Source organism: Corticium candelabrum, chromosome 8 (assembly GCF_963422355.1).
Source record: "Corticium candelabrum chromosome 8, ooCorCand1.1, whole genome shotgun sequence".
In the NCBI taxonomy this organism is placed as follows: Eukaryota; Metazoa; Porifera; class Homoscleromorpha; order Homosclerophorida; family Plakinidae; genus Corticium; species Corticium candelabrum.
Window position 1 is genome coordinate 1519642 of NC_085092.1, and position 13427 is coordinate 1533068.

General features: G+C 43.6%; 4 protein-coding genes across 4 annotated transcripts; 2 read left to right on the forward strand and 2 right to left on the reverse strand.

Moving 5' to 3' along the window:
* Positions 1–326: 326 nt before the first annotated feature.
* LOC134183691 (uncharacterized) lies at positions 327–3869 on the reverse strand. Its single transcript, XM_062651280.1, has one exon. The coding sequence runs from the start codon at positions 3865–3867 to the stop codon at positions 427–429; it is 3441 nt and encodes a 1146-aa protein (XP_062507264.1). The 5' UTR covers positions 3868–3869; the 3' UTR covers positions 327–426.
* Positions 3870–4504: 635 nt separating this feature from the next.
* LOC134183468 (uncharacterized) lies at positions 4505–5977 on the forward strand. The gene has a single exon (XM_062651016.1). The coding sequence runs from the start codon at positions 4735–4737 to the stop codon at positions 5866–5868; it is 1134 nt and encodes a 377-aa protein (XP_062507000.1). The 5' UTR covers positions 4505–4734; the 3' UTR covers positions 5869–5977.
* A 122-nt stretch (positions 5978–6099) lies between these two features.
* On the forward strand, positions 6100–13313 carry LOC134183654 (uncharacterized; the record flags this gene model as incomplete). The annotated part of the gene is made up of 4 exons (XM_062651240.1): positions 6100–8080; positions 12972–13038; positions 13114–13189; positions 13250–13313. Coding segments are annotated over 2 exons (2013 nt in total), but the record flags the coding sequence as incomplete, so codon positions are not given.
* LOC134183313 (uncharacterized) lies at positions 8241–9847 on the reverse strand. The gene has a single exon (XM_062650808.1). The coding sequence runs from the start codon at positions 9398–9400 to the stop codon at positions 8438–8440; it is 963 nt and encodes a 320-aa protein (XP_062506792.1). The 5' UTR covers positions 9401–9847; the 3' UTR covers positions 8241–8437.
* Positions 13314–13427: the final 114 nt, after the last annotated feature.

The window sequence follows — 13427 nt, forward strand, 5'->3', positions numbered from 1 at the left end:
CATTGACGTAGACACTGTCAGGCTGATAACCAGTGAGGCTCACCTCACTGAGTAGACAATGTTTTTAATTTTAGTGTTTAGTAATTAACTGTTAGTTATTGTTATGTAGTAAGTAGTTAAATTAGCAAACTTTTGTTATGTGCTCAGCTTTCTTGTTAATGTTGCGGTTTATGTCATAGTGTTTAGTATCTACTACCTAATTGCCTCATTCAGTAGATTGTGACGTTGACTTAAGTAGGTTTGTTTAAACTACTACTACTACTACTACTACTGAGAAGATATGGTGTATTTGAAACAATAGCAGACTACGTATACATAAACGGCAACCTACAGCGAATGGCAATAAACTATTACTACTACTAAACAATTACTGTCATATACAATAGTACAACTTTTACTACTACTATGTCATGTACAGTAAAGTCACTAAGCTGAGGAGGCCAGGTGCCCCTCAGACGTAGCCAGGAGAATATTGTTTTCCGGCCTGACGTAGCGTTTGCACCTGCTGCCCCTGATGCACATTATGGAAGCTCTTAGGAGTGCGAACCCGAGTCGACATCTTAGCCAGTTGATCACGCTACCGTATGGAGTGTCCTTTTTCTCAGATATCATTGAGGCCAGCTTTTTGGTAAATGACGTTGTAAGCTTGCTCATGCCACCAGTGCAAGAAAGGATAATAGGTGTAAAGGAAGCATTTTCTACTTTTCTCAGTCTTTCTTCATATTTCCTTTTCTTCTCTTGTTCCTGTCTTCTATAGCATGATGCAACTTCAAAACATGTGTACGAGGTGGCATTGGGGTTAAACACCCGGACATCAAAATATGTCTTCTCAAATCTTCCTCCCCAAAAACCTCTTGCCGAAATGTCTAATCTTGCATCATCATCTCGACTGCTTGAACGTAAAGAGAACGTCTCTCCACTTAGTGATTGCAACGTGGGCTCCGTTTCCACATCATGACAGACATCAGACAACAGATGAGAAAACATATCTCGGATTTCATTATGGCGTATAGTTGGAAAGCCTCCCGTGGGGCAGGACATAGCATGCTCCACTGACATTTTTCCACCGCAAGGGCAAGATTCACTCATATGAGGGGGGACCCATCCATATCTGAGGCATAGAGCATCTCTGAATGCAGACTTATGTAATGAGAAGCCGTGATCCTCCAATGGCAGCACTGTGAGCCAGTTTGATGCCCCCTTTTCATTTGCTAACTCGAACATTCTTTTATGTTGGTGTGAGAGGTTATCTCGAACATTATCAGCAAGAGTTTTGATTTCTAGCCCTTTGTGCTTGCGAATTTGCTTTTTGAGAGAATCCTGTTGATCTGGGGCATCTCCTAGAGTGATCTCCTGATTCAAAATGAAGTCAACAAGCGGTGCAGTCATCTTTCGAGAGTTTAAGTATTCAGAAGACAATGAAGTTGGATCTGTGATTCCCAGACCACCAAGTCTGGCTGGTAAGGAGAAGAGTTTTCTTTCCAGTTCTCCAGGGGCCGAACGACCAGTTATAGCAGGAATCAGTTGAGATTGTATTGATGATTCTAAAAGCCCAGCAAAAGTTTTGAAATTCTGATTTGTTCTCGCAGTAAAAATCCACCTGCCCAGAAGACCGTGACTTAATGCGGAATGAGCTGCTTGTGGCTGACTTTGGGCAATGGAAGCCAATTTGTCAATCTGACGTGTCCAGTCTAAGATTGCATCACTGAGATAGCCGTTACAGAAGTTTTCAGTTCCCAGTGCAGCTCCTAAATACTTTCGACCTTCAGAGGTGATGTTCACAGCCGTTTTTGAGAACACACGTTTGGCTTCTTCAAGGCAATTCGGTTTGACGATCAACCAGGATTTCTTGGCATTTGGAAAGTATCCAAATTTTTCTCCATGTATGGAGAGTTTCTCCCACCATTGTTTGACTGCTTGTATCTTTCCTCCGGCTGCAGCATCATCGGCATACCAGACTTGGGTGCTGCCTTCTGTTTGTACTTTTTTCAGCAGAGGTACTGTGGCCAAGGCGTACATTGCCATCGCGAGAGGATCTCCCTGTGTGGTTCCCTCACGCGACAACAAGACTTCCCCACCAACGAATAGGGGTGAAGGCTGTTGATATGTGTTGAGCAATACGGTATGAATTGCTGGACAAGTGCTTGAGATGTTCTTTAGAGCCAATTGACGGTTCAAGCTATTAAAGGCATTTGTTGCATCTACAAGTAGTATGGCTTCCGTATTGTCATCTTCAAACAATGACTGCATGGCATGTATTGCAGCCTCACACCCAGCAATCTGTCCTGCACAAAGCTGCAAGGTTCCGGTTGCCGAGAGCACGTCAGACTTGACCACAGAAAGAACCGCCTTTCCAATAATTCTTCTAACTGTCTCACACACACCAATTGGTCTCACCCCAGGATTTTTGTTCAGAGGTACAAGACGACAAGCCACTAGAGCTGAGATACCGTCAGGATCTACTATCTCTGTTGAAATTCGACGAGCAACAGCAGCTAGAGCATTACAGAGATCTTTGGAGGAAGTGTGAAATCCCGTACACAGGCGTTTCCATTGAGTCGAGTCAAGGCCAGAAGGACCAGCTGCACCAGAACATCGCATTGCTGTATTCCTGATCAGTTGTCCATCAAGAGAATCAAACAAAACAGGATGGACTGGAGAAGCGTTCTCTTTAGAATTCACAACATAGTCAGGATCGAGGGAAGAAGCATTTGGATGTTTTTCTTTGAGTACATCTCTCACGGTTTTTTGACTTGAATTTGTCAGGTAGTCATCCAGGTGTAAAAGACCATTAGCACCTTCATCAGACAGTAAACGCATAGCAGCATTCACATTTCCTTTCTTCAAATGACCAGCGAAAACGTGAGGAAGATCGTCGATTTTGGTTGCCTTGTTAGAAGACCTACTATAAGTTAGATGTTGTTGGATCGTCTTGGCTTCATACAACAGAGCCTTGATATCACCCGCCTTCCAGGCTTCTAAGCGACGGGTCAGACAAGAGACATGATCAGGACCTCTGGACCGCTTGTGTGGCTTCTGTAGCAGAAGATGGGGCATCACCATAGCAGCAGTCAATGAGACACACTCAAGAGCAGATGCACTTGCATACGCATGAAACAATCTGGCAAGTTCGGAGGCGAACATTTTACCAGTAGAACCGTATGGTACTTGAAATAAATTCCTTCTCCAATGAACAACTTCTTGGTAAGCCTGTTCTATTTGACTCATCACTTCAACACCATTCAGTGAACCCCAACTGAAATTTGGTGATGCCATCACTCTGTAAGGAAGGCGTTCATGTAACTCTAGGGAAGGAGAAGCTGTTTGATTTAAGTCATGAATGTCTTCATCTTCCTGGGTGTTAGATATCATATCGACAATGTGAGCGACTGGTGAACTTGTCTGCTGTTGCAATTTAGGATGGACCCTGGACTGTTCAAGTGTCTGCTTTTGCGATAACTTAGAACAAGGCAGTTGCCTTTGCGACAACGAAGAACAAGGTGGGTGCAGCTGGACGGCATCGGAATAAAGCATTCTTGTTGCAGCAGTAAGGACACTAGATTCTAGACTGGATGAAGAGAGTGCTTTACCTCCTGGAGAACTAGACCGAGCAACAACCGAAGCGTAAGACAGTGGCTTATCATGACCTGAATGCTGATTCACTGGCGAGTCCATGATTGTAGGCGCCTGATGATCATCACTTGACATGCACGGCTTCGTCGGGGATATCTTGCTAGAAGTGGTACCAGCAGTTTTAGGACGTTGTAGTTGATATTTCCCTCTTGCTTCCCAGTTTTGGCAGCGGTTGTGGTTGAGTGGATTGCAATTTCTACAGAATTGGCCCAACTTGGCACAGCGACAGTTCATACAGCGGCCAACTAGTACTGGAAGTGGAACATGCCAGCTTCACTCCGTTGGTTTTTTCCTCTACCGGTGGCATGGGCTCTGAAACTTCCACCTTCTACAAACATCTTGCCAGTTTAATTGCCAACAAAACTGAAAAGAAATATAGTTCAGTGATGGAACTTCTGAGATGTCGGATCAGCTTTTCTCTAATAAGATCTTCTGTTTTGTGCATTCGCAGAAGTAGATCAGCCAAGCACAGGCCTCTAAAATGTCATGACATGGATTTAATCAACAGTGAGGCTTGCCTCACTAAGTAGATTGTGACGTTGACTTAAGTGGGTTTGTTTAATTGAATGGATTGACATAGTGTTGTGTTGAGTGCCGTTGTAGTGGCTTTTGTAGTATGGGCATGACCGGTGGATGCTTTTGCTGAGTAATAAACTACTACTACTACTACTACTACTACTACTACTACTACTACTACTACTACTACTGCTGCGTGGGTGTTATCTGTCAGCTGCTAATATTTGGTGTTTTGGCTTTTTTTTAATATACTACTACTACTACTACTACTACTACTACTATCACGCAAACGCTGTTAAAACTTGGTTGATAGTAAAGCAGAACAAATTGGAAGATGCCCGCTCTGCATTTGCTGATACGGCAGTACAAATCACAACATCAGGTAAACGACATCTAGGTGCTGCTTTAGGGCACCCTTCGTTTGTTCGTGAATACGTTGACAGTAAAGTCAATGAGTGGGTTCGTCAAGTGGAAAAACTATCAACCATTGCTGTAACTCATCCTCATGTCGCATACTCAGCTTTTACTCAAGGTTTGGCCCATCGCTGGTCCTATCTCTTGAGAACTGTTCCATCTATATCTGAAATGCTCAAGCCGTTAGAAGAAGTCATCCACCAACGATTTTTGCCTAGACTGACTGGTCAACCAGTGTGCGGTGCAGACATGAGAGACCTCTTGTCATTACCTTGCAATCTCGGTGGGTTGAACATTTCTGATCCGTCGAAGACTGCTGAATCACTATTTGCAGCTTCCGAGCACATCACTGCGCCTTTGGCTGCTCTTATTGTCGAACAAGAGAACGCCATCACAGTGTCTCCATTGGAAACAAAAAGAAGAAAATCTGAGATCAAGGCCAAGACACAAGCTTTCCACAATGAGACCTTGGAGAAGTTGCAAACAAATGCATCACCGCAAATAAAAGGGAGCTTGGAAGTCCTATCCGAAAAGGGAGTATCGAGCTGGCTTACCGTGCAGCCTATTGAAGAGCATGGTTTCCATCTTGCCAAGAACGATTTTCGTGATGCTCTGTGCTTAAGATATGGCTGGCCTTTATCAGATTTGCCCTCGAAATGTGAATGCGGCCTCAGTTTTAACGTCGACCATGTCATGATATGCCAGAAAGGCGGCTTTCCCACGCTAAGGCACAACGAGATCCGGAACATCACAGCTGATCTTCTAAGGGAGGTTTCTACAGATGTTACAATCGAACCTGTACTTCGTCCCTTGGATGGAGAACAGTTTGCGCATCGCACTGCCATCACAGATGATAACGCTAGGGTCGACATTTCTGCTAGAGGAGTGTGGAGGCATGGAGAACGGGCATTTTTTGATGTGAGGGTTTTCTACCCAAACGCTGCTTCCAACCGCAAACACTCTTCACTCAAATCCGCCTATGTGAGTCACGAGAATGAGAAGAAACGCGCTTACGGTGAGAGAATTCGGGAAGTTGAGCATGGGTCTTTCACTCCATTAGTGTTTACGTCATACGGAAGCACAGGCCCAGAGGCAACAACCTTCTATAAGCGAGTGGCAAGTCTGCATGCAGCCAAGTCAGGAGAGCAGTACAGTAGAATTATGCAATTAATTCGCTGTAGATTGAGTTTTGCCCTACTTCGCTCGAGTATACTGTGTATCCGTGGAACAAGATCCTCTACGTATAGACCTATCAAAGTGGACCTGCTGGGACTCATTGAAAGTGAGGCCCACCTAGATGAGTAGGTGGTGACTATAGCTTGTGATAATAGTTAAGCATACAGTGTAATGACGTAAAGTAGTAACTGACTTTTAATTGTTTGTTTTGCTGCGTGCGTATATCTGTCACTTATAGTGTTGTATGTTATTACTACTACTACTACTACTACTACTACTACTACTACTTCTCTTGCAGCTGTTGCGAGACGTCTGTGTTCAGATCTTGTGGACCCTCGTGCAATTCAAGCTTTCGTTGCCTGTCGCCTAATCCCTATCGATAAATGTCCTGGTCTAAGGCCAATAGGAATAGGGGAAACATTTCGAAGAATTGTTGCAAAGTCAATAATGAAAGTCGTGAAAGGTGATGTTTGTGACGCTGCTGGATGTTTGCAACTTTGTGCTGGCCAAGAAGGTGGATCGGAAGCTGCTATTCATGCAATGCGTACAATTTTTGATAGTGAGGAAAGCGACTGTGTGCTGTTAGTTGATGCGTCAAATGCGTTCAATGCTCTGAATCGACGGGCTGCTCTCCATAACATTCGAATCCTATGCCCAACAATTGCTACTGCTCTCATCAACACGTACAGGGATTCAATCTCCTTGTTTGTAATTGGTGGTGACATCATTGCATCTTTGGAAGGAACAACACAAGGAGATCCCCTTGCCATGTCAATGTATGCATTGGGTATCTTGCCTCTGATAAATCGAATTGCTGGTTTATGCAAACAGGTGTGGTTCGCTGATGATGCAACTGGTTCAGGAAAGTTAAAGAATGTTCGTCAATGGTGGAGTGCAATCGTTGAACACGGTCCAACCTTTGGTTACCATCCAAATGCCACGAAGACCTGGTTAATTGTAAAAGAGAATTTGATGGAAGAAGGAAGGAAGGTGTTCTGTGATACCAGTGTAAACATAACAAATTCAGGAAAACGGCACCTGGGTGCGGCACTAGGTGACACATCTTTTGTCAACGAATATGTTGGTTGCAAAGTCCAGGATTGGGTTCAACAAATTGAGTCTCTTTCAGCCATTGCTTGTACAAATCCTCATGTCGCCTACTCAGCCTTTGTCCAGGGCCTAGTTCATAAATGGTCATACCTTTTCCGCACTGTCCCTGATATTGCGTCTGTTGTGAAACCTTTGGAAGATGCCATTTGTCATCGATTTTTGCCTGCTCTGACTGGACAGTCTGTGTTTGGGATGGAAATGAGAGAAGCTCTTTCTCTTCCTTGCAATCTTGGGGGTCTAAACATTTCTAACCCGACCAAAATGTCTGATATTTCTTTTCGTGCTTCGCAACATATCACTGCACCCCTTGTGCACTCGATTGTTGCTCAAGAACAGCTATACACTATATCGTCTGCTGACATGATAACAAGGAAAAGCGAGATGAAATCGCAGAGGCGAAACTTCAATCGCCAGCTTTTGGATTCGCTCAAAGACAATGCATCCTCTTCTTTGGCTAGATCGTTTGAATTAGCCTCAGAGAAGGGTGCATCAAGTTGGCTTACAGTACATCCAATTGAAGAACACGGCTTTCACCTGTCTAAGGGTGACTTCAGGGATGCACTATGCTTAAGGTATGGTTGGAAACTATCTCATATTCCTTATCAATGTGAATGTGGTGAATCATTTAACATCGATCACTCCATGGTATGTAAGAAAGGGGGATTCCCGACCCTAAGACATAATGAAGTCAGAGACATAACAGCTGATTTACTACGAGAAGTCTGTCATGATGTTGTTACTGAGCCTACCTTGCAACCGCTATCAGGTGAAAGTTTTAGTTATTCTACTGCCAACGTAATGCCGGAGGCTAGAGCGGATATCTCTGCTCGTGGCGTGTGGAGGGCTGGAGAAAGAGCATTCTTCGATGTAAGGGTATTCTACCCAAACGCTCCATCCAGCTTGAAACACCCCAACTTAGAATCTGCTTTTAGAGTGCATGAGAATGAGAAGAAACGTCAGTATGGTGAGCGAATACGAGAAATTGAACACGGATCTTTTACTCCACTTGTCTTCAGTTCGACAGGAAGCACAGGTCGAGAGGCTACTACGTTCTATAAGCGCCTTGCAAGTCTCCATGCAGCAAAATCGGGTGAACACTACAGCAAAGTTATGCAGTTGATAAGATGCAGGCTTTCTTTTGCTCTTCTACGATCAAGCATCTTATGCATTCGTGGAACACGATCCAGTTTCTATAGACCTATCAAAGTGGACTTGTTGGGACTCATTGAAAGTGAGGCCCATCTAGATGAGTAGATGTTGACTATAGCTTATCTTGATAGTTTAGGCATAATAACGTAAGGTAGTAACTGTCTCTTAGTGGTAACCATCTTTAGTTGTTTGTTTTGCTGCGTGGGTGTTATCTGTCAGCTGCTAATATTTGGTGTTTTGGCTTTTTTTTAATATACTACTACTACTACTACTACTACTACTACTGAGAAGATATGGTGTATTTGAAACAATAGCAGACTACGTATACACAAACGGCAACCTACAGCGAATGGCAATAAACTATTACTACTACTAAACAATTACTGTCATATACAATAGTACAACTTTTACTACTACTATGTCATGTACAGTAAAGTCACTAAGCTGAGGAGGCCAGGTGCCCCTCAGACGTAGCCAGGAGAATATTGTTTTCCGGCCTGACGTAGCGTTTGCACCTGCTGCCCCTGATGCACATTATGGAAGCTCTTAGGAGTGCGAACCCGAGTCGACATCTTAGCCAGTTGATCACGCTACCGTATGGAGTGTCCTTTTTCTCAGATATCATTGAGGCCAGCTTTTTGGTAAATGACGTTGTAAGCTTGCTCATGCCACCAGTGCAAGAAAGGATAATAGGTGTAAAGGAAGCATTTTCTACTTTTCTCAGTCTTTCTTCATATTTCCTTTTCTTCTCTTGTTCCTGTCTTCTATAGCATGATGCAACTTCAAAACATGTGTACGAGGTGGCATTGGGGTTAAACACCCGGACATCAAAATATGTCTTCTCAAATCTTCCTCCCCAAAAACCTCTTGCCGAAATGTCTAATCTTGCATCATCATCTCGACTGCTTGAACGTAAAGAGAACGTCTCTCCACTTAGTGATTGCAACGTGGGCTCCGTTTCCACATCATGACAGACATCAGACAACAGATGAGAAAACATATCTCGGATTTCATTATGGCGTATAGTTGGAAAGCCTCCCGTGGGGCAGGACATAGCATGCTCCACTGACATTTTTCCACCGCAAGGGCAAGATTCACTCATATGAGGGGGGACCCATCCATATCTGAGGCATAGAGCATCTCTGAATGCAGACTTATGTAATGAGAAGCCGTGATCCTCCAATGGCAGCACTGTGAGCCAGTTTGATGCCCCCTTTTCATTTGCTAACTCGAACATTCTTTTATGTTGGTGTGAGAGGTTATCTCGAACATTATCAGCAAGAGTTTTGATTTCTAGCCCTTTGTGCTTGCGAATTTGCTTTTTGAGAGAATCCTGTTGATCTGGGGCATCTCCTAGAGTGATCTCCTGATTCAAAATGAAGTCAACAAGCGGTGCAGTCATCTTTCGAGAGTTTAAGTATTCAGAAGACAATGAAGTTGGATCTGTGATTCCCAGACCACCAAGTCTGGCTGGTAAGGAGAAGAGTTTTCTTTCCAGTTCTCCAGGGGCCGAACGACCAGTTATAGCAGGAATCAGTTGAGATTGTATTGATGATTCTAAAAGCCCAGCAAAAGTTTTGAAATTCTGATTTGTTCTCGCAGTAAAAATCCACCTGCCCAGAAGACCGTGACTTAATGCGGAATGAGCTGCTTGTGGCTGACTTTGGGCAATGGAAGCCAATTTGTCAATCTGACGTGTCCAGTCTAAGATTGCATCACTGAGATAGCCGTTACAGAAGTTTTCAGTTCCCAGTGCAGCTCCTAAATACTTTCGACCTTCAGAGGTGATGTTCACAGCCGTTTTTGAGAACACACGTTTGGCTTCTTCAAGGCAATTCGGTTTGACGATCAACCAGGATTTTTTGGCATTTGGAAAGTATCCAAATTTTTCTCCATGTATGGAGAGTTTCTCCCACCATTGTTTGACTGCTTGTATCTTTCCTCCGGCTGCAGCATCATCGGCATACCAGACTTGGGTGCTGCCTTCTGTTTGTACTTTTTTCAGCAGAGGTACTGTGGCCAAAGCGTACTACTACTACTACTACTACTACTACTACTACTACTCTGTCATCAAGTCTGCAGCTTTGCGAACTCAGGGTGCTGGCGGGCCTTCCGGAGTCGACTCTGTTGCATGGAGAAGGTTTTGCTGCTCATTTCACAACCAGCCCACTGAATTATGCAATGCATTGGCTGCTCTGACAAGACGCATTTGTACAGAATTTGTTGACCCAAGAGGAATCCAAGCACTAGTAGCTTGTCGACTAATCCCATTGGACAAGTCTCCTGGTCTACGTCCAATTGGTATTGGAGAAACGTTCAGAAGGATCATTGCCAAATCGATAATGTCTATAGTGAAGGATGATGTCTGCTGTTGTTCAGGGCCTTTGCAAGTATGTGCTGGTCAAGAAGGAGGATGTGAAGGAGCTGTTCATGCAATGAGAGCAATATTTGAAGATGATGCTACAGACTGTGTTCTGTTGGTAGGCGCAAGTAATGCGTTCAATGCTTTGAGCCGTCGAGTTGCTTTGCACAATGCTCGCATACTATGCCCTATTATTGCAACAGCTTTAATTAACACCTACAGAGTTGACATATTGATGTATGTGATTGGAGGAGAGACTATACAGTCAACTGAAGGTACTACACAGGGTGACCCTCTGGCCATGTCGATGTATGCGATTGGCATTAGTCCTCTCATCACCAAAGTTATGGCTACGTGCAGGCAAGTTTGGTTTGCTGATGATGCTACTGGGGCAGGATCCATTAAGAATGTGAGAAAATGGTGGGATGCTATTACAGAGCATGGACCGGAATTTGGCTATTTTGCTAATGCTAACAAAACATGGCTGATCGTGAAAGAGAACAAGCAGGAGCAGGCAAGAGATATTTTTGGAGACACTTCTGTTCAGATAACAACATCAGGGAAGAGACACCTTGGTGCTGCTCTTGGTAGTTCATCCTTTGTTGAAGAATATGTCAGCAGAAAGGTAGATAAATGGGTCATGCAAGTAAAACGCTTGTCAGAGATTGCATTAACACAACCACATGTTGCTTATTCTGCATTTACTCATGGCTTGTCTTATCAATGGTCATACATATCAAGAACTGTCGAAAACATCTCTTCCATGATGCAGCCGCTTGAGGAAGCCATTCGTGATTATTTCATTCCTGCCATAACCGGCCAGCAACATTGTAGCCAAGACGTGAGAGATTTGTTGGCTCTACCTTGTCGACTTGGAGGTTTAAACTTGACTAATCCAACTCACACGTCCGATGTTGAGTTCAAGTCTTCCTGTCGTATCACAGCACCATTAGCAGCTCTCATAATACAACAAGAACAGTGCTACAATGTGGCTGTCGAAGCTGTCCAGAAAGAAAAATCTGCCACAAAATTTGAAAAACGGGCTTCTCAGAAACAAGCTTTAGTAGAAGTAGAAGCTAATTGCCCAGCATCTATATACGACAGGAAGACTTGAACTCAACATCGGACGTGTGAGTTGGATTAGTCAAGTTTAAACCTCCAAGTCGACAAGGTAGAGCCAACAAATCTCTCACGTCTTGGCTACAATGTTGCTGGCCGGTTATGGCAGGAATGAAATAATCACGAATGGCTTCCTCAAGCGGCTGCATCATGGAAGAGATGTTTTCGACAGTTCTTGATATGTATGACCATTGATAAGACAAGCCATGAGTAAATGCAGAATAAGCAACATGTGGTTGTGTTAATGCAATCTCTGACAAGCGTTTTACTTGCATGACCCATTTATCTACCTTTCTGCTGACATATTCTTCAACAAAGGATGAACTACCAAGAGCAGCACCAAGGTGTCTCTTCCCTGATGTTGTTATCTGAACAGAAGTGTCTCCAAAAATATCTCTTGCCTGCTCCTGCTTGTTCTCTTTCACGATCAGCCATGTTTTGTTAGCATTAGCAAAATAGCCAAATTCCGGTCCATGCTCTGTAATAGCATCCCACCATTTTCTCACATTCTTAATGGATCCTGCCCCAGTAGCATCATCAGCAAACCAAACTTGCCTGCACGTAGCCATAACTTTGGTGATGAGAGGACTAATGCCAATCGCATACATCGACATGGCCAGAGGGTCACCCTGTGTAGTACCTTCAGTTGACTGTATAGTCTCTCCTCCAATCACATACATCAATATGTCAACTCTGTAGGTGTTAATTAAAGCTGTTGCAATAATAGGGCATAGTATGCGAGCATTGTGCAAAGCAACTCGACGGCTCAAAGCATTGAACGCATTACTTGCGCCTACCAACAGAACACAGTCTGTAGCATCATCTTCAAATATTGCTCTCATTGCATGAACAGCTCCTTCACATCCTCCTTCTTGACCAGCACATACTTGCAAAGGCCCTGAACAACAGCAGACATCATCCTTCACTATAGACATTATCGATTTGGCAATGATCCTTCTGAACGTTTCTCCAATACCAATTGGACGTAGACCAGGAGACTTGTCCAATGGGATTAGTCGACAAGCTACTAGTGCTTGGATTTCTCTTGGGTCCTACTACCACTACCACTACCACTACCACTACCACTACCACTACCACTACCACTACCACTACCACTACCACTACCACTACTACTCCTGCTGCTACTACTACTACTATACACACACGCAAGCATGCACGCATTCTCACACACACACACACACACACACACACACACACACACACACACACACACACACACACACACACACACACACACACACACACAGTTTGTAGTTGTTAACTCAAGGCACGAATGCACTAAGGTTACATTAATTAGTGCCTCTGTGGACAGTCAGGCCAAGGAACGACCAGACAATAGGACTGCAGCACATGCGATCACTATTATCTCTGATTATGATACTATTTTTTGCTGTTTAGTAGAATTGCTGTTTGCTTGTGTGAGATTCTTAGTGTTTTAATTAATGTGTCTTTTCTTTGTTTTGTTGTGTAGCCTGTGTTACCAATGTTTACTCAGAACATTAAAGAAGTTGTTAGAACTTTCACTCCTCTTGGAAAGGGTACACCAATGACTATGTATCTAACTTTATAGGATTAATTAGCCATCTCTTCTATTTGTTTATTGAAAATTGTAGGTGTCTTTAGATGGCTTTATGAGAAAACACGTCTTCCTATAATTCCAATGTATGGAGGCTTTCCTGTCAAGCTCAGGTAGCTGTTGGGTATGCTTGTTTTGAGACTGTGCATACTCACGTTTGACTTTTATCTAAGGACATTTATTGGTCAGCCTGTCGAATATAATGTCAGTGATTCTCCAGAAGATCTTGCCCTACGTGTACGTATACATACACACTTATGGCAGCCTCATACAACTGATATGAGTTTGTCAATTTATGCCTGTATCGAAAATTTTGGACAGGCCTAAAATGAACCAGGACGTTTATTTTTG